The sequence below is a fragment of the Danio rerio genome, chromosome 10 (genome assembly GCF_049306965.1).
Source record: "Danio rerio strain Tuebingen ecotype United States chromosome 10, GRCz12tu, whole genome shotgun sequence".
Lineage (NCBI taxonomy): Eukaryota > Metazoa > Chordata > Actinopteri > Cypriniformes > Danionidae > Danio > Danio rerio.
In genome coordinates this window covers 27,448,325-27,470,349 of record NC_133185.1, presented here as the reverse complement: position 1 = coordinate 27,470,349, position 22,025 = coordinate 27,448,325, and the positions used below count along the sequence as shown (strand labels likewise).

Below are 22,025 nucleotides of genomic sequence, written 5' to 3'. Positions count from 1 at the left end.
ATAAGGCAAAATAAACACTGTTGATGTAGCAGAAGTTTGAGAATGCAATTGAAATGTATTAATCAGTATCAGTATTATATGTTTTTTAAGATATTCATATGCTAGTGTGCTCCAAAACTCGCATTAAAAGATATAAAATCCTTATATACATCTAAAGCTTGTAGTGTGTCACTTTCACCCAAATGGATGTTATTTGTATTCACAATACCTCACATAGTTTCTCATTACATCATAACCAATCAAATGCTCTCTAGTATCTGACATGCCCCACCCCCTTCAAGACTCTTCTCATTTGCTTTACTTTTAATGCACTTGAGCTCAACCACTCTCACTGGCAGAGCTGTGATGAAACAAAACACTATTGACTGTTTTTTTTAAACAAGGGAGGACCTATACTTTATAGGTCCAACTGAAACTAAGCAGGGCTGCATAAGGTCAGTACCTAGATGAGAGACCAAATGGGAAATCTGGGTTGCTGCTGGAAGTTTTGTTAGTGAGGCCAACAGGGGATGCTCAACCAACAGTCTGTGTGGGTCCTAACACCCCAGTATATTGATGGGGACTCTATACTGCTCAGTGAGCGCCATCTTTTGGATGAGACGTGGTCCTGACTCTGTGTTGTAGTAAAAATACCAGGACGGCCTTCGAAAAAGAGTAGGGGTTTAACCCCAGCATCCTGGCGAAATTTGCCCACTGGCCTCTGTCCATCATGGCCTCCCAACCATCCCCATGTCATAATTGGCTTCATTACTCATAATAGGTTCAAAAAACAGCTCACACACACACACACACACACACACACACATATATATATATATATATATATATATATATATATATATATATATATATATATATATATATATATATATATATATATATGTGTGTGTGTGTGTGTGTGTGTGTGTGTGTGTGTGTGTGTGTGTGTGTGTGTGTGTGTGTGTGTGTGTGTGTTTGTGTTTAAACGTAAATTTTATTTTAAAGCCATTAATTATATTATTTGACAATTATAAACTATTTAAACATTTTACTATATAGCCAATGCTTAATTTGTAAATTGTGGAGGAAAGTGAATGGGGGACGGGGTGGTTGATTTTCGCAAATGAAAGTGAAGAGGGTTGGGAAGTTGTAAAAGACATCGAAGAGGCTTGAGGAGTCGCAAAAGAAATCGAAGAGCAGGGCAGGGTGGGGTGCAGGGGTGTTTGTGAGGAGGGGGATTGGTAAAATGAGGCGCCGGATCAGATTTCAGAGGTACTAGATCCGGATCCAGCACAAATTAAGCCCTGAGTATATAGTTATTATTTTTATTATACAAGTACATTATTAGCAACCCAAAAATGTGTAAATGGCTTCAATTTTGGCTGGGAGAGGCTTTATTGCATCAGATATTTATGTCACATTACTCACAAATGATTGAGCTACTTTGGATTTGCCATCTCTAACCCAGAATAAAACCTGCTCCGAAAAAACATTAGCAGGGTAATCTAAAATCCTGGATGACATAGATTACACTTTTTTGTCATGATTTCGGCATGATTTCGTAGGGTGTCGTGGGGAGTTGTAAATGACAAATGGTCATCATTCAATAGAAGATTTAATCATTTCTTTTTGTGTAATGAGGCATAGTTCACAACAACCAATACCATCTCTGCGAAGCTTCATGACACTATTGCAGAAAGTCTAGCATGTTTAATTTTTTCCTTGATCTTCACCACAAGTTCCGTCACATGAGTAACAGTGGACAATAAGAGCACATAGTTTATCTGTTATATACGCAGGTGCTGCCGGTAATGCGTGGGTCAGGTAATCAAAAAAAATAGCCTACAGATTTACTTATGGGTGGGTCTCAGGTGGATAAGATCAATCACTGGTTATGCAAACTAAAAACACTTTAATATTTTAGAGTAAGCAGTTAAAGGAATTTGATTTGATAGACTGGCACAAATATGCAGACATCTTCATTCTCACAATGAGTTTCTGAGTTATCTCAGCCTTCCAAATGAGTTACAACTTTCCAAGATAGTCTGGTAACACTTCAGTACTACCAATACATTGTAAAGCCTGTCTTGCGATTTAAAATTACTTGATTAAACTAATTAAATTGAATCTCACCGGCAATGGATAATTTTGTCATTAAAAATGCAAAGTTTAATATAAGTTTCTCTGAAACTGTGAATATTTAATTTAAATTGTATTCAGGCTAGATTTTATTTTATTTAACAAAGCCATTTTTTGCTTTGGCTATGAAGCATTTATAGCGGACTTGTTTTGAAGTACTTTACCTTAGATTAATTTATTATTCTTGTTTTTCTTGTGATAACTGACCAACAAAAATACATTTAAATTTAAGATTAAAATGATACCAAATGAATTTCATTTCAAAAAGCTATTTTTCCCCCAAAAAATATACAAATTATATTTTTGTTTGTGCCCGTCCACTACGGAGAATGATTTGTTTTACTCCATGAAAAATAAGGACTTAATAATTGCTTCACTGTAATTGTTGTATCACAAACCTCTGTCATATATTTGCAATTTTTTTTTACATGTCATTGTATTTTAAAGATTATGTCTTGAGCATTTGATTTTTTCATGCTGCTGATATGCTTTCATTTTCCCTGTCTCACTCATGGCAAGTTCAGGTGAAGTAGTGTTTAATAAGCAACCCATGGCTGAGAAATATACGTTTAGATTAAAAGAAAATATTTTAATATTAAAAGTAGAAATATACATATGATCCTATCAATGCCATAATGAATGCCCTTAAATAATGTAGCCCACTTGTCAGCAAGCATCAGTGTTTGTTAAGATTGACAAAAAAAGATTTAAAAAAATATTGAAATTAAGTTAAAAAATATTGTCATAGCAACATCTGTGACTGCTTTGGGAAATAACACTCATCGTAGATGTCACCAGATGATTGATCATGAAGGAAGGTGTAGTCGGGCACATTTGTTACCCACGACAAGTAAAATTTTTTTCAAGATAAAAATCGTATAATTTGACATAGTGACCCTTGTAACCGACAATCCAGTGATGTGACCGGGGCTTAAGTTGCCATGGCTATAAAAAACCAAAACCTTAGATATTTTTTGAACGAAACGCAAACTTTTCTGGGTTAAAAACACAAACTGGCTTTGTGCAACAGCAGCACAAATGTTTTAATGTTAATTAGAAACAGAAATGTTTCATGAGCAGGAGTAAGTGGCTTGAGTAATGGCTGCTACAGGTAAAATGAATATTAATTGTCAATGAGATTTTGATTAGACATATACCTAGATTTTATCCCAATTTGATGTTTACCTTACTTTTTCTATTTCAATATAATAGACATTTAGGTCTGTTATAGAGATGGAAAAAAATCTTACTGCATCAAAAGATCAAATGTATTTAGTTTTATTTTTAATTATATATTTACTCTTTGCAATTATACATTTAATAAACTGAAATTCTCTTTATGTATCCTTTGTGTGTGTGTGTGTGTGTGTGTGTGTGTGTGTGTGTGTGTGTGTGTGTGAGGGTGTGTGTTTGTGGACTTAATGACTTTAAGCGCAGCTGCAGATGCCACAAGGTTAATGAATCACAGTGTTAAAGCTTCTATATCCCATTAACCTGAAACCTGCAGCACGATTTTATCAGCACACACACAAACACACACCCTCTCTCACATACAGATCGCAAAGATCAGGCCGACACATGCAGCAATCGAAATGGAGCTGGAAATTCAATTGGACGCATTCATAGGGATAAACACAGACTCACACATACACACACACAGACACACACATAGCATAGTGTGTCGTGGGGCTCTGATTGCTGACCTAGTTCGGGAGGGACCTGTCACTACTCATAGGCATCAGGCTCAAACTCACTGGCTCAGCATGGCAGACGCACACAAACATGCACACAAACACAAGAGCACCAGCGTTGAACTCTGGAACTCGACATCTGTGTGAAATTAAACCGTACGGTTTTAATTTGGACATGGCTTCAAACTAGGCAGCAAGGTATGCTAAACGTTACAGCTAAAAATATGTATGTGTAATGGGATGCGATTATGTGTGTGTGTGTGTGTGTGTGTGTGTACAGTATGTGTCTGTTTGTGTGTGTGTGTGTGTGTGTGTGTGGAAAGAATCAAGAAACCTCTCACATTTCTACATGGCAAGTCAGAACAGGGCAACAAAAAAGTGTGTGGCAAAAAAAGGCCCAGGTTTAACAATAAAAGCTGCCTAATACCATTTGTTTCTGTATTTTTAAATTTTAGTATTTTTATTTTATAAGTGTTAAATCTAAAATTGACATCAAGATTAAGCCTGAATGCAATCAAAAACATTTCAATTCTTTTGCAACTGAACTGAATTCTAAATCTACATTTTAAATGATTAATATTAATGTGAAGAATTAAATCTAAATCCTTATCTGTTTTAATATTAAACTAATTTTAAAATATGAATCTTAGATCAAAATATTAAGTGTAAATCAAAATGGTAAATATTAAATCTAATTCATGAAACCTAAATGTAATCTAAATCTTAAAAAGAAATCTAAACCTAAATATTAAATTTATTATGTCAATACAAAGCTAAATGTAACCTACATCTTGAAAATAAATCTAACCGCAAAATGAATCTGTATCTTCAAATAAATAAATAAATAAATAAATTAATTAATTAATTAATTAATTAATAAATCAGAAATGATAAACCTAAATAGAAAATATTAAATCTAAATTCAAACTGAAATGTAACTTAGATCTTGAAAGTCAAATCTATAAACAATTTTAAAATCTAAAGGCCCATGCACACCGGGATGCTTTTTTTTCGCGTTTTAGTCTGCGTTTAAGGCCTCGTGACGAAATAAAGGGAGCCAAAGTGGTTGTGCACACTAACACACAAAACGCCAAACGTAAAAGTGTCATTTTTAAAGAAAAGCCTCATGCTTGTTTTTTTTGTTTAAAGCACCACATCAAAACTTTCTCCACCAATCAGATTAGCGCTTTTGTTCCCATGCACAGAGCTGCTGAAGTAAACAGCAAAAGGAGGCGCTCAAGCGCAAAACTGTCAATGCGAGCGCACATCGAATAAGATATCCAGAGGCCATATGAACGTGGAGCTGCTTATTGCACTGGTGAACAATAATAATTTTTTCATCGCTAGAGCTGGAGCTGCTTCTTGAACCATCTATAACAACAAGCGTGTCAACTCTGTCTTCTTCTTCGGTGTTCCAAGCGGGTGTCAGAATATTAAAGTTGTGTAGCACCATCTAACGTCAAGGAGTGATTTTGCATACTCTTCTGCTCAACGCCAGTGAAAAATCGCCTGGGTTTGAATCCAGAAAAACGTCTCAAAAAATGCTGACAATAAACACAAACGAAGCGTCCCGGTGTGTATGAGCCTTAAGTCTTAAAAAAAGTCTAAACCTATTACGTTAGTTCAAATTTCTAATGATTTAAATACAAACACTTCAATCTAAATAAAGGATATACATAAAATAATCTGAATATAAAAATTAATTCATCAAAAATGTTGCTTTCAGTCAATTTCAGTCAAAACAACAAGAACTTACTTCTACTTTGAACACAGTGGCTGCATCCAAAAATCGCACATACAGTATATTACGCTAAAAACAATATGCAAGCCGAGTAGTATGTCCGAATTCATCGAATTTTAAAAACAGTATGCGAGAAGTACCCAAAATGATCGACTACTTCCGGTAAGATTCTGAAGTGCGCATTCGATGGACGCTATGCTATCCCATCATGCACCACGAGAACATTCATGAATGGGAGTGAAACAGGTAGGCCACGTGATGATGACAAATAGCATCCGTAGTACGTCTGAGGTCCCTTCTTACTACTCACATTCATACTGCATCAATGGTGTAGAATTGGCATGAACAGAGGGGACGTGTCCCCACCAATTACTGTAATATCCCCACCAATAATTTAATTGACCCTTAGTAACCTACACGTGCATAAAGTTAAATTTGCTACGAGTTTACTGTAAGACTATTAGCCAAGGTTGTGCAATTAATCAAAATTCGCTTTGGATTTTGGCATCCATGATTTTGACAAACTATAATCGAGATAAAAGAGTTGAATTGCATTACACACCCTCTCTAAATTTCTCTACAATCAAACCTCCTCAAAGCCCGACTGCAGTAAAATCATCTTTTGCCACATGGGACGGGATTGTTATTTATATTATAGGGAGTTTATTTTATATTATTAAGCACTTTATTCATATTCCTAAAAGCGCAAAACATAATTTGTGCTGTTGAATGCAGCTTTAAGGATGTATCTTCCCACCAATGTCAAGAGCAAATCTACGTCTTTTTACAGCATAGAACGTACTTTTCTAACGTTCGAGTAGTACATTCAAATTCAAATGCAGTACCTACTGATTAGCAGGCGATTTCGGACGCAGCCAATATATTTTATCTTAAGAAACATTTAATATATTTTGGAAGAGAAAACATGTCACGCTGAATAATTAAAACGAATGATTGATTGCTGTCATCATCTGCTTCTTTACTATTTAAAACAGCATCTTTGGATATCTTTTCAGCTGGAGATACTGATGTCCTAAAAAATGAAAAAAATAACAGAAAATTTAGGCAATTTTAAAACTTTGACTTTTCCAAACCGCTGTCAACTTTGAAAATGGTTATCATACCATGCCTAGTCATGTAACTCGCTTGCAGTATCCCACTCTGACGTCAAGCTAGGGGGCTTATATATAATGCACACATGCACACACCCTGGGTAGGGTGGGAGCAGAGTTCATCTCTAATATTTCAGCTTAACCTTGATAAATAAACCAACGAGACCTTTTCAATAATTAACAAGCTCTCACCACAACTCTAAACCAATGTGACACAAACACACACACATAAACATGCACACACAAACTGACGAGTAGCTGTAGGACGGACAAACAAAGACGTTCATGTAAGGCCAAGGTAAAACACTTTTAATCTTCCAGCGATGCAGCTACTGTGAATTATTGACTGCGCTTCGCCGAACGTGAATGCGAAAGGGAGGTTTTTGGAGAGGGATTTCTAATGCAGTAGGTTTTTTCGAACGCTTTTTAGGGTAAAGTGCTCCCCTGGGAACTCAGTTAGCGCCCAGTGATCAAAGTTTTGACAAAAGAGCTCGGAGCGTTTGATACACTCTGATACACACTCAGTAGGGAGAAGATCTCGGCTTCAAACAGTGCAGATCACAGGGGAAACAACCAGCAGCTAAAAGCATCACTCCAATCCACACACACCAGGACCAAAGCGCTAAAACCCACACTCATCATCTGTGCTTTTATGCTGTATTAAAACACATAAATAGTTCACAGCTGTGATCTAAAAGAGCATAGATAAGAGTATAGATATGGTAGAAATCAAAATTGGAGAGCATCCTTCGATTTCTTATCTTTCGAGGTCACTGCTTAGTCCTATATGATGAATTGATAAAGTAAAAGGGTAGTTTTATAAAGCCCCCATTTATTTTTAATGAGTTACATACATTCTGAAGCGCTGTAAAGATTGTGAGCATTCTCAAGTGCCTCAAATCTGCTGACAGCAGGTTGTTCAGTTGAAGGCAAAAGCGATGATCCTTTCACCCATACCAAGAGAAGTTGGTCATTCCAAATCTGTGATTTCAATTTTGCAGTATTACATTGTAACTCAATCAGATCTTTCAAAATGACTGGTCGTCAAATGTAAAAGAAGACAAAATAACGCAGATAATCTCAATGGATGGTGTGTTAGATAGAATCGCTCTTCAGTTTAGTGCTACAGAGAGAAACTGGACTGAAAACCCACAGTGAAAAACCTCTGATCAGCAGAAAGAATCAAAAACCTTTGTTGAAGAATGTGTTGTGTGGACAGATGTTGTGTTATTTGAGTGATGAAAGTGAGTTTAATTTATTTGGTTCCGATGGGAAACATAAGCTCCTATAAACATAACATAAGCTTCTTTGGCAATATGTGGTTTCTTTCTTGCAGTTATCACCCAATCAGCATGGCTATGAGCCCCTGCACACAGCTAGAGCAGCTCTTTGAAACTAAAAACATAAAAAAATGAAATGGCAGAACGAAGTTCTGATTTAAACTTGATTAAAAACACTATGGCTAAGAAATCCATTATAGTCATTGGTATCCTAGTGATGACTTTTAAGAAACTTATGATGTCCTGCGAGAGATTAATGATTTCTTAAAATGATCATTCTTTGTCCTACAATCAATGCTGTTCGCTAAGTTGAACACAAACTGGCAACATCCCGCTCTTCCTTGTGTAGCTAACAGAAGTAACAGAAACTGCAATTCATCGAAATTCTGCTAGGCCTAGCTTCATAGTAGAGCACATCTTTATTGACCCCAATGTAAAAATGGCCAACTTTACAGCCTGGTACAAAAAAATAAATTTGGTGTATATACTTAATATTGCACTTTATGACAACTGTGAGAGGGTGTTTTTTTATAACTCATCCGTTTCGATTATATTAAGTTATGCTAAGTCTGCATAATTAATGGTGTGGCCACTTAAGTGACAGCTAGGTCACGCAGATCGCCGTCACTTCACCTCAGCTGATTCTGGCTGGTTAGCCACTGAACTTGGCATATACATAGCTTTTTTGTTTTGTTTTATGTGGCTTTACACAGTCAATTGCCTTTAGGAATTACTTCCAACAATTATCAGATAATATGGCATGCTGTGCACTTAATTGTGTTCATACACCACTCAAGTGGCCTCTATTTCCCAGGTGAGTGAAATTATATACTTGTATAGCATATCTATAAATGCATTTGTTTTATTTAAGATCATTTATCATTTGTAATTTTTTTAGAAATTTAAATGCACTCCAGAATCTGACAGATTGATTAGCTGTAGGCAATAAAACAGTCATCTGAACCGTTGTCATACAGTGTTATGCCTGGATTTCATAAATAGCCTTACATTTACAAATACAGACTGCTGAAGTATTTGGAAGTAATTTGCGTTATGCTCTTGTAGAAAAATGCCATAAGAACCATGCTTAGTGGCTCAGTGTATTACAATGGTGTTTTTAAAAGACTAAACACTTTACTAATTTAGTGTACAACCAAGCACATGTGGTCAGAACACAAAGAAGTCGTAGGTAATCATGTATTAAGCGTTTCTCCCAAAGAAATGCCTGTCTGAGCAAAATGCTAGCAGGCGTCTGTAGCTCCGATCATTTTCCCCCTCTTTGCCCCTTTTTTTGGTAACGCCAAGTCGGCGTTATGATGTACAAACAAAATGTTGACGGATGGCCACGCCTATATGTTGATGCCACGGATACTACGTTATATCTTTTAAAGTCTATGGTTAAAAAACAGTTTTGCACAAAAATAGGATTTTAGTGCCTTGGTTATTTTGTAAAAAAACTTTCTACAGCCTCAACTAAAACACACTAATATTTTGAAACACTAAAGGTTACATTATTTCAGAAAAACAATTATAAATTGTCCTCTAATTTTGATCGCTACTGTATTTGGGAAAAGAAAAGACACATTGTGTGTTTGCTACTGGTAGGGCTGTTGTGTCTAGCTGCTCTTAAATGCCCTTGAGTCTCACAGGCCCATTACAGCCAATTAAGACCCACATAATCACAAGCGTGTGTAAAACTGCACAGCACCCGGTGCTCTGTCTTTCTCTTTCTCATTACGAGCATATTGTAGAAATTAACAACTGCCAACACAGGTTAATTAAAAGTGATTTCCCTAGGGAACAAACAGTAACACTCTCACATACTCTGTGTTTTATCGATGGATTTATCTCTTGGTGGAGCGACTGTGAGGTAAATTTGACGGGACTGAACCCCTCCGGCTGACGTGTGTTATTATTGCACTTGGGTAATTAGCAAATGCTCCCTAAAATGTTTGTCCGTTCCAATTATTCTACAGAAGAAATGATCGCTTTATTTCAAATTATATTTTTGGGCTTGAGCCTTTTTAAATAATTAATCATTGTAAATTAAAGCTCTCGAATTCATATTAAATGGCAGTCAACTGGAGAACTACAATGGCTTATTATACAGCCTTAGCACACAACCAATCTAAACTTTCTTGATGGATGTAAATAAATTGATTTACTTACATACACTGTAAAAGTCTGAGAAAGGTTGTGTGCTATAAAAACGGCTGTCTTTACCAATATGTGTGATGATTTAGGCAATGACAAGCAAGAGTTGCATCATAAATGACTGAAAATCCTGTCAATGACAGGAAAAATATTAGGAGTTTATGATTTTATGCATACATTTCATTTATTTATCCAAATATCTTAATTAAACATGCTTTACTAATGGCAACTTTCTTGATTCCACGTGACTCATGTTAAACAGCCAGTTAAAGTTCTTTCTCTAACAAATGGCACCATCTCCAACAGAGTCCTATTCAACATGCTAAATGGGTCAAAACCCCCCTGATGTGGTCCGACTATAGTGCAGACACTGTGAAACACACCGTAAAAACTAAGCTGCCCAATGCTCAACAATGACCAGCTATTGGCTTGGTATATCAGGGCCTTAAGAATAGTTATAACAGAGCGTGACAAAAAAATTGGGGTTATGGGATTATTAAACATGACTAAGCTTGAGCCTTTGAGTAAGAGCAGCCTGGAAGATATTAAACCCAAGCATGGCATTATAGTCACAACATTAATAATGGCTAAATGAAAAGAAAATGGAGACATAATACCAACAAATGGTTCCCATTCTGTATGCAAAAATTATTACTATACACATATAGACAATGTACAGGGGGGAAAATGATTGAACACGTCATGTTTTTTTCCTTTTTGGACCAGATCATGAACCAGATTTTGATAAACACCCAAACAATGCAAATATAAAAATAAAACAAAAACTAGTTATGTGTAATAACAATGAAATGACACAAGGAGAAAATAGTGAACGACTGAAACATTTTATACTTCATAAAAATGCTTTTTTGGTGACAGCAGCTTAAGGATGCCTCTTATATGGAGAAATTACAAGCATTGCTCAGTTCAACAGAGTGTAAAAGTCTTGATGGTTCTATGGGTCACGTCTACCAAATCTGATCTTTATTTTGGATTTTCTATTGTATTCAAGTCAGGTGATTGGCCAGGCCATTCTACAGCTTTATTTTCTTTCTCTGAAAGTATTTGAGTGTTTCCTTGGCTGTGTTTTGGATCATTGTCTTGCTGAAATGTCCACCGTGGTTAAATCTTCATCATCCTGCGAATATTATTATGCTATCTGTCAGTCACTTTTAGCCAGTAATTTATTTCCAGTTTGATTGATGGAGAATTTAGCCAACAGCTTCATGATTCATTCGATATGGTGACGTTTATTCATCTATTTTACACATTGTTGTTTTATTACTCTCTGTAAACAGTCACTGGTTCAGTGCCCAGTCAATCATTGTGACATGATGCGACATACCTGCCATGCATATCTTTATGCTAACAGTTCAAGCTAACGTTAGAACGACTGGTTTGCAAAAGAAAACAAAGAGAAGTGTTACCTGTTGTACTTTATAATCCTTCAGCAATATAATTTGCTCATTTGTATATCCGTGTAAATACAATGAAGAAATATAATACTTTGAGTTATTATGCCTGTTATATTATATTTTGTGTCATAATACCGTAAACCATGATAAAAACTTTAGCAGTTAATCACAACAAGAAAATTTGCAGAAGCCTATATGATTATGGACAGCAATTCCGGTTGTTTGTTATTTGTACTTGTGTATGTTCACCAGTACTTACCAATAATGTAGTAGTCTCGTAAGTTCTTGAACTCGTGACCCCACAGATTGGGCGAATACTCCTGGAACTTGATGGTAAACCTCATATCGCTGTTGGGTTTGTCGCAGGTGAGCAGCAGATTCGGAGCCCCCATCACCTCACACCTGTCGGCCTGCTCTCGTGTGGACACCAGGTACAGTTTATAAAACTCATACTCAGGAGGAGAGTTTGGTCCCGCGGGACTCGTGGCAGGACACACAAGGTCCAGGCGATCACCTATCTGAGGGTAGAGAATGTAGCCTCGCTCATCTCCAAACCTGAAAATATCAGAGGGAGAGAGATGATGGACAAATGAGTAATGATCGCCTCTGTGAAAACTGAGATTGACAGTTTGATATTTGCACGCGCGTATGTGCATGTGAAACCGTAAGGCCTAGCGGATGGTGAAACTGCCCTTTTGTTCATACCGTTTCTTTTTTTACCCCAAAATGTAAACATACATGCCCTTTGGCTCCGGAGAGTGTGTGAGAGGGCATATGTGTGGTTGTGCGTGCCAATGTGATGAAAATGAGCATGTGTGGAAGTCACATTTTGCCTACAATAGGGAAACCTGATGATGCATGAGAGTTTTAGACAATCCGATCACAAGCGGATGGCACTAAATACGGGATTAAACAGGGTCTATAATGTATCGAGCTTATCCACTTTTAAGCAGAGGTAGAGTATTTGTTTGGATTGCACAGTGTAAATATTTGTGTTGTCAAATTTGTTCAAACAGGAGTTATTGTTATTCGGCTACATAAAAAGGGATAGTTCAACTAAATGAGATAAATTTTCAATAATATTTTTACTTTTTTTTTTTTTTGAACACAAAAGATATTCAGAAGAATGTTAAAAAAAGCAGCCTTTGACTTCCATGGTAAAGAAAGAAATTCATAAACATTTAGAACCACTTAATAGTGTCAAAAGTTAAGAAATAATTTTTGGGGTAAAATATCCCTTTAAAAAATACCTCAAACCCATGTTTATATTCTGATAAATATTACAGTAATAATCATAAGCATTCACAGCTATTTTTGTCTATCCTACTATGTCATAGAGTCTTCTTATTCTCTTATTTATCAGGGGTCGCCACAGCAAAATTAACGGCGTATATTTTAGGCAGCGAATGCCCTTCCAACTGCAACCCAGTACTGGGAAACACCTTTACACTTTCACATTCACACACACACACACACACACACACGCTCATACACTATGGCTAATCCATTAATCCAATTCACCTATAGCGCAGGTCTTTGGACTGTAAGGGAACCCGGATCTTGTCCAGCTGAGACTTGAACCAGCGACCTTCTTGCTGTGAGATGACAGTGCTAACCACTGAGACACTGTGCCGCCCAGTATTTATTATTTTAAAATGTATTCATAAATGATAACAATTAATCTTTTTCTTTAATGCTTTTGCAATTAATTAAAATACTAAGTTTTATATATTCGGAACACATCAATCAAAAAGCAAAATAGTCAGTGTTGAATCTGTAGCACTCACTTTTTTTGTTGCAACACTCTGCATCGTGTTATTAATAAGCAGTGTGTTTTACATTCTTATTTTAAAGCGCCAGTCTCGAGAGAAAAGAAATCAGCCTGTGTTTGTGCACTACTCGCTTAATTCTAAAATTAAATACAAGGTCTCTAGCTGGTCCCTCCAGAGTTGTTACTGAAATTAGCAAAACAACACATCATGCATAATCATGACTGAACATTGTTTACATTATTGATCAATGCAGTCACTTCAGGGAACTTACGCACATACAACTAATTTGTATTAGTGTTATATAGGCATGCGATACAGTTTTTTTTAAACACTATTAATTTACAATTAAAGCATCTGACTTTTGAGGATTTAAGTCAAGTTATTACTTTCATAAATTATAATTCAGAGTTTTCTCTAGGATTTTTTCTAGCTGTGGGGACAGGCCTTTTTTTACACAGAAATACCAACTACCTGTGTCATTATTTCAATGACAAATCTCATGTGCGCAGTATTACAAGTCGAGATCGTATTTGTGTAATAGCCTACAGCATGCGAATCTCTTTGCTTGCGCGTCGATTTCCTTTGCTCATGCACAAAACTTCTGCACGCCCCCTCAAATATACGCTGCTCAAGCGCAGATATTCTGGTGCCCTTCAAATAAACACTGCTGAAGTGCGTCAATGAACTAATGATCAACAACTTTACTTTCATTAACTACTGAAGTTAATGTATGTTTAATTGTTTATTCATATTAGTAAATCCATTAATAAATATACCATTATTTTAAAGTTTTACCAACAATCTTAGGGAATTTGTTTTTGGTAACAGACAACTTCTTTTGCTTTACTTTAGCTTTATTTAGAAAATATCAGCAAAAAAAGAATGTGGAGAGGAGAACTCTCACCTTGAAATGGCATATTAGTGGATATATAAATTTATGAATACTCACATAAAGAAAAAAAAAACATAACTTTGAGCACAACAAGCAATTATCCAGTACTTCATACAACACTCTCAGTCAAATCAAGGCCAAAAGCTGAGGCACAGCAGTAAAAGCTCTTATACCTCCATATAAGTAAAAAAAGAAATGTGGCATTTACTAGACTGACATTTTAGCTCTATTCAGAGAAAAAAAAAATCTTGTTCTGAAGTTGAAAATTTACCTCATAAATAACCCTACTGTAGATAAAGACATTTTGTAGACCCTTCTCCCCTTGCACTAAGTGTAAAAGCTTGCCATTTCCATCAGGCAGAGACATCCAAGCAAAACTGCAGTTAACCACACCACAGTTTGTAAGACACCACCGTGCAGACCGAGATCCAAAAACGCTCCTAGTCAGCCAGACAGCTGGCAGAAAAGTTAAAATCATGTGAGAACAAATGCTCCTGATCTGTGGATCAACAGGCATCCATTAACACGGTCAATCCAGGAATCAATCAGACGTCTGTAAAACCAAACACAAGACCAAAATGCAGCGAAAGCCAATATGATTTTGGCCACTTCATTTGGGTTCAGAATGACGGTAGATATGGCAATTTATTAACCAGATGCGCTGAAGCTTGTTTACCACAAAATAAAATTTCTGTAATTTTAGAATTAGAGTTAGGCATGGGCCAGTATAAGATTCTGACGGTATGATAATCTTGGATAAATATTTCACAGTATTATGCTAACTGCTCTAATATATGCTGTTTTTAAATGTTAAAAAACATTATGGTAAAAATGGTTAAAAAAAACAAACAAAAAAAAACTTTTCCCTATTAAACACAATTTATTTTATTTTGAGTAACATTTAAAATAATTTGGAGCAGTAAATATGTTAGGCTAAATAGTAATAATGTATCATTGACTTCTGCTGTCTTCATTAGTTTCAAAAACACAGATTTCTTTACATTTTCAAAGGGCATCTTAGGAGATCTTTGTTGCTGGAGATACTGTTGTTCTAAAAAAACATAAATAAAAAAAATCTTACATATACCGTAGGAATGGTATAGTACAAAATTTTGGCGGTTTTAAAACCTTGACCTTTCCAAACCACAGTATACCTTGAAAGTGGTTATCGTCCAAATTAGAATAGAAAGTTCATATTTAAAACATAGATGAAAAGATTTTCAAACCCTCCAAAGGCCATTTTTTCTCAGCATTGAAAGTTGTTTTAGTTGGGTAAACTTGTGCACAAAAAATGTATTTAATAATAATCTAAAACTAAAATAATTTATTTGTTCAAATAATAAACGAAAACTCCACAACAGCATTTTCATTGCTTTCAAAACAAGGAAAGCAGCCAGAAGAGTAAGCAATATTACTAATATATTTGCTTTCCCATAGATGCTGCAATACCTTGATTAAATTGTAATAATTCTTTTGTAATTTGATGCAGTGTTGAAGCTTTATAAATGAACATACAGCTAAAAAACCTTTCAAGGATTAAGATAACCATTAATATGCATAATCATAGTCTTGTGAAAATTGCTAGTTTGCTCACCCTAAGCTACAATGCCTCAAATTCTTTTTTTCATGACAGCTTTTAAGATGAATAGATTATATAAGATTATATAGTATAGATAGAGTATGTAGTTTAAATTGACAGTGTTTGTTGCTTACATGCAACATAAATTGCAAAAATTTGCCACTAATTAAAGGTAAGGGGTCAAAAAATGCTTCACCAACAATAAATTAATAGAGCTCATGCAATTAAAATGAAATGAATAGAGTCTCCAACATTTTTGTGTACCACAGACTTTATAGCATGCAGTTTTATAGTAATGTATATGTAGAACAATATTAATACCATAATATTTATGGCGTAACAGTATTCATTAATTCATTTTTTTTTAGCTAAGTCTCTTTATTAATCTGGGGTCGCCACAGCAGAATGAACCGCCAACTTATCCAGCACACGTTTTACACAGCGGATGCCCTTGCAGCTGCAACCCATCTCTGAGAAACATCCATACACATTCATTCACAGGCATACACTACGGTCAATAAGATTTTGATCAAATCAATTGAATCATATGGATTTCTTTTAGGAAGCAACTTTGAAGCATCACAGATTGATCAATATGAAAGATTTAAATACAATATTTTTCATTTATGTTCTGAAGTTAAACATAAGTCTTTGAATGCCACAGGGGATTGAGTAAGTGGTTCCAGAATTTCCAGAATTTTCATTTTGGGATGAACAAACCCTTTAAATTATCAAACGAAAACTCTTGATTGTCACTGTTTGGTCCAAAACACACACAGACACACACACATGGCCTTTGATGTTTACATGGCGCTGCTCATCGAACCAAGCAATTTTCCCGAGGCAGTGAATTATGATGACCCACACACACACACACACACACACACACACACACACACACACACACACACACACACACACACACACACACACACACACACACACACACACACACACACACAATCTGACCATATACGATGGACTGGGTTTATCAGACTGTCTGTGTGTTTAGTTATTTATAGACACTTGTTTAATAGTTTTTGTCTCTGTGGTATATTTAACTAATTGTGTCTGACTGAAGACACAGGAGGGCAATCTGGCATTCTTTACTGGCTAAACTGGATAGCCATTGGTTAGTCAAATCACCACATGCTGTTTAGATAAAGGTTAAGGGTGGTTGACCTGATTACATACTGTCTGTCGCTCTCAGAGCGCTGTGTTTTGTTATTTCTGTTGTTGGTTCGATGTTTTTCATTGGTGTGTTTGAATCCCAAGGCTCTTTTACACTTGCACTGCTGAGATGGAGTGACTTTGGGTCGCCCTTGAGTTTCTGAGGCCATCAGATGCTTTGATTTTTTTTCTCTTTCTCTCCTCAACAAAAACTGCACTTCACTTCACTTACACCAACACATTTTCCCTTGAGACCCATGCTGGGCTTCTCAAAGTTTGTTTTTAGAAAAAAAATGCAACGGAATTGAAAGGAGTTGTTTTATTTTTTATTACAAGAATACATGTAAAAATATGAAAATTTAAATTACATGAAAAAAGAAACATTTAAATGCATTATTTTCTGTTTCTATGAAAGTTTTAGTAATTTTGTTTTAAATTTAGATAAGTTTGAAAGTCAATATAGTCATTACAATATTATGATGTATCGAAGAAACTATTGTTATTAATGTGAAGAGTTAAGACTACAGTCAAGCGAATAACAATAGTTCATTCTATACATTATGTTATTAGTATTAGCTAAATGAACTTTTAAGTGATCATTTGACCTTCACAAAAATCTATATTGTGAAATCCGAATTTAATAAAATTGAAATCATAGTTCTTGGATGATAAAATTGGTATTAATATTTATTGACAGAACACCATTGTCAATATTGATTAAAAAAAAAAGTGTTATGTAGTTTCACTATGAAGCGCTATAGTTTTATTAAAATGTGGCTGCACCTTGAAAGCAATGCAAATAAGCTTAGGGTGTAAGTTTGTCATTTCCAATGAAAGCATGCGACTTGCACGACGTGCACATGTTAGGAAAGAGGCGCACTCACATGACGTACACGCATTTTCCAGTCGGTCCGAGTTCAAAACATCTAAACTTTTCTGAATGCAGTGAGCGCACCACGATTCATGCAAGTAGAACTCACCAATCTGCTTCACACTTTGATATACACATTTCAGTAATAACGGCAGACTAATTACCTCAGACAAACAAATCGCATCAAAACACTGCAGTGCTTTTTACTTTTTACATAAACTTGCATGCAGCAATGATTTGTCCATTTGTCATCCTATGAGAAAATGGTGGATGGTCACCTAATTACGAGAAATGCCATGGGAGTGTGAGCGCAAAGTTAAACTGGTCAAGGAATCCACATGCACACGCTTGTCACTTCAGGTCAGAATAACAACACATGCGGAAATGAGTACCGTATAGCAGCAGCGAGGAGATTGCAAATAAAAAAGGATCTTGCCAGAGTGTCTTTTTGGTTTCTTTTCTTGTGCATCCCAGCCACTAGCAGCACCCCATCTAAGAGTTTTTAGCATAAGGGAGTAATATAGTCATTTAACTTTACAATTTGTAATGTTGTAATATGTATTTGAATTATGATGGTCAGTTCCTTTACTTAAAAGCTCAGATTTGATTATATTGATATACAGATTATAATGTATATACATAAATTGTTTTGTTTACAGAGTTTAAGGTTTACTGTATTATTATTAAATCACACCTTAAAGATTGCTTTGATTGTTCAGTTTTACATTTTACCATTGCACACACTTTGTAACATTTCATTTATCAAGTTTAGGAGTCTCTTTAACACTTGTGTTTATTTTGTTATAAAGAGATAAGATATTTGTTTGCAATTCGCACAGCCCTTGTCTTGCCTATATGATAAAAATATAGCATGCAACGCTAATAATATTCTCTATAATTGTGTAAGATTATTATGATTTTTTAAATAATTATATTAAGAAAAATAGAAAAAAGTTACTTATAAAACTATAGACAAGCTAAACAACAAAATAGATTGGAAAATTAATATTTGATATTTACAAATAAATTTTTGTGATTTAATCAAATATAAATCAAATCCAGCTAGGAGAAAGTCAAGCTTAAAGTAGCCCTTGACACAGAACTGGTGTCTGCGTTCAAAAGTAAGAATCTCTAGACACACTTTTCAAAGTTCAAGTACTTTTTACTTGACAGACCATCTATAAAAGCTCACGCTGCCTCAAATCACCAACCCTCATTGTAAATGAATGATTTCTGCCTGCTGCAAACCACTGTCAATGTTAAAAGGGTCAAAGAGAGGGTAAAAAATGGTCATAAAACACTAAATTATGATGGTTTTTGTGCATGAAACTGTGACTAATGTCGCATAATTTTAAAAAGAGTGTGACCTCTTTCATTTCACAGCAAAGGACAACTGAACATTTCATTTTACTTTTGTTTTTCTTACAGCCAAGCAAATGAATCTGTTAACCTCAAATCCCACCACCCTGCAGATCCCAACTGTTTTCCTTCAGTCCGAACGGAAGACATTTCTATCAGAGAGCTGTCAGACCCCTGCTGAGGCAAACGAGACATGGCGACCATTACCAAGACCACCCCGGAATAACAAAGGACAAAAATCCAATCGCAGCTTAATACCATTTACTGATGGAGGCAAATGTAACACGCATCTGTTTCTGACTATACACTACGCTGATTTTTCAAAGGCTTTTGAGCATGTCAAAATTTCTCTGTGATGTGATCACTAGTTGACGAGCTGAATGCATTTCTCCTGCCTCTACAGGAAAAAACAGCTTTGCTTGTCGAAGGAGCTGACAGTCTTTGTCTGTTTATAGTTCAAGCGAATGCACAAATATTGTGCGTTCTGTGCAGTGGTTATCAGGTCTGACAACGCTAAATTTTCCCTTGGGTTGGTGGATTTTGCAAACATATTTATTCATGGAAAAGATTATTTTTTTTGTCTAAATTTGAGTGAAATCAAACCTTCTTTTGCAGTGAAACTGAAACAGGCAATCAAGTGAAAGGAATGTCTATGTATTGGCAACAAACCATGAACTCTGATTTTAATACACTGCCATCTGAAACTGATCTTTTTAAGCATGAAATATGCGGCATGAACTGCCGATGTTTTATCCTTATTTACATGGAAAATTAGGAAATGCATTTTTACATGGGAAAAATAACTCTGCATTCTTAACCCTCACAAATCATTGACTATACCGTCAACGTGACAGGCCAGTATTTGCAAGCTTCATATTCAGTATTAATTCGCCACTGGTATAAAAGTTTTCTCATGGCACATTAAAGCAACAAAAGGCTGATGGAGTTACACTCAAATAAACTTACATGGATAGTTCATCCAGAAATGAAAATTTATCAACTATTCACACACACTCAAGTGGGTTCAAACATTTGAGTTTCCAATTTCTGACAAACACAAACAAAGATATGCGGAAGAAAGCTGAAACCTATGACCATTCACTTTCATAGTAGAAAAAAGCACTATACTAAATATTATGCACCAGGGCCGGAGTGGGACTCCTTTTCAGCCCTGGAGTTTCAAGCCTTAGACCGGCCCACCACAGGTCACGACTGACTATATTAAAATAACGTCATTTCCAATTCAGTTTCTAATGACACTATCATGTCTTTTTCAAGAACAGAGCTCTTTTAGAGCTTCAAATGTTTCTAGTTTTTTTTTTATAAATATGAAAACATTAAAGGGTAGCTGAATCTCCAACACTATTCTTTAAAACATCACAATGTCCTTTCCTGCAATATCTGAATATATATTCTGTGCAAAATTCTTTATAGATATCCAGTCCTTTGTAACGGTGGTCACATGAAAATATAAAAATAAATATTTACACCTACATAAGTAACCCAAACAGTATTATATGTCTTAACACTAAAAATGAAAAATAAAAATAAAATAAAATTACTCGGCGGCGGCGTAATGCAACATGCTGACCACTGGACCACAATGGCGCTGTATTGTCATCTGCAAGACTTTATTTTTATTAATTATAATTTTTTGTATTAATTATTCAAATTCTTATATTCACTAAGGTGCCGCTGTTTGGGGTCGAATGACCTGCATTTTGCTCACGGAGCTGCAAGAAAATAAAAAGAAAGTAAAAAGTGTGTAAACCATTTTTTAGAACAGTCATTCTTTAAATGACTTTAACAGTGATTATTTAAAACAGTAAAAATATGGTCAACCATTGGTAGAGCGGGCAGTTAAAGGTATATGTACTTTTGTGTTTAAAAGTGGTAAGAAACTCAAAAAGAGTTGAAACCAGTGAAAGGTGAGTAAATAATGACAGAATATTCATTTTTTGTTGAACTGTCCCTTTAAGTAGTGAACCACTGTACTTCACCTCAGTGCTGTAATGTGGAAAATAGCCTCTATTTAGAGCTTATATAATGAGACCATTTTATTTTAATTTTGTAATTGCACTAAACTGGGTGTACTTTCATTCCTTTCCACTGACTTTCTATGTGTGTGTGTGTGTGTGTGTGTGTGTGTGTGTGTACCCTGAAGTTAAAGCCAGAACATCCTTAAAAGAAAAACTTGCGTTAAACTATTTTTTTTATTGCTTTCTGTGCTGATTTTGAGGAAAAAATGGTGTTAATGTGAATATATTTTAATGCTTTACTTTGATCGTTCTCTTAAGGCTCTGTTTTCACCAAACCCAACAACCATTTTTATTCACCCTATTATTACAGTATTAGTAGACTGCTTTTATATATATTTGCTTTTATATATATATATATATATATATATACACACACACACACACGCACACACATGCACACACGCACACGCACACACACACGCACACACACACGTATATGATTTCCTGTTAGTGTTACTAAAAGTAAAAAGTAATTAAACATAATTATGCATTCTGCATGTCTATATTTACTTTATAATTTCTAAATTAGTTTAATTAATATTAATGATATATTTACATTGAAATGTGGATTGGCTACAAAACTAATAAAACTATTGAAGACTAATCAATAATATACCGTTCTTTATTTAACCAGATAATAAAAAATACTGACATCAAGAACTTATTAGTAGGGATGCACCGATATGGATTTTTGGGTCAAGACAGATAAATCTTTAGATTTGGTGGTCGATAATCGATTTATTAGCCTATTAATATATTTATTTAAAAAATGTTGTATTTTTTACTGTGAAGAACTGATTTTATTTTAAAAACTTCATAAATGTTTGAACTT

The 22,025-nt window shown here is 35.2% G+C and overlaps 1 protein-coding gene and 1 long non-coding RNA gene across 2 annotated transcripts in view; one reads left to right on the top strand and one right to left on the bottom strand.

Moving 5' to 3' along the window:
* Positions 1-22,025, bottom strand: part of efnb3a (ephrin-B3a) — a 73,842-nt gene that overhangs the window by 35,827 nt on the left and 15,990 nt on the right. Inside the window, exon 2 of the mRNA XM_687578.8 lies at positions 11,771-12,066. Within this exon, the coding sequence (XP_692670.2) occupies positions 11,771-12,066 (296 nt within the window). The remainder of the gene's footprint in view (positions 1-11,770; positions 12,067-22,025) is intronic.
* LOC141376363 (uncharacterized) lies at positions 3,629-21,253 on the top strand. The gene is made up of 2 exons (XR_012386303.1): positions 3,629-4,007; positions 19,224-21,253. It is a non-coding gene; the product is annotated as an uncharacterized lncRNA (long non-coding RNA).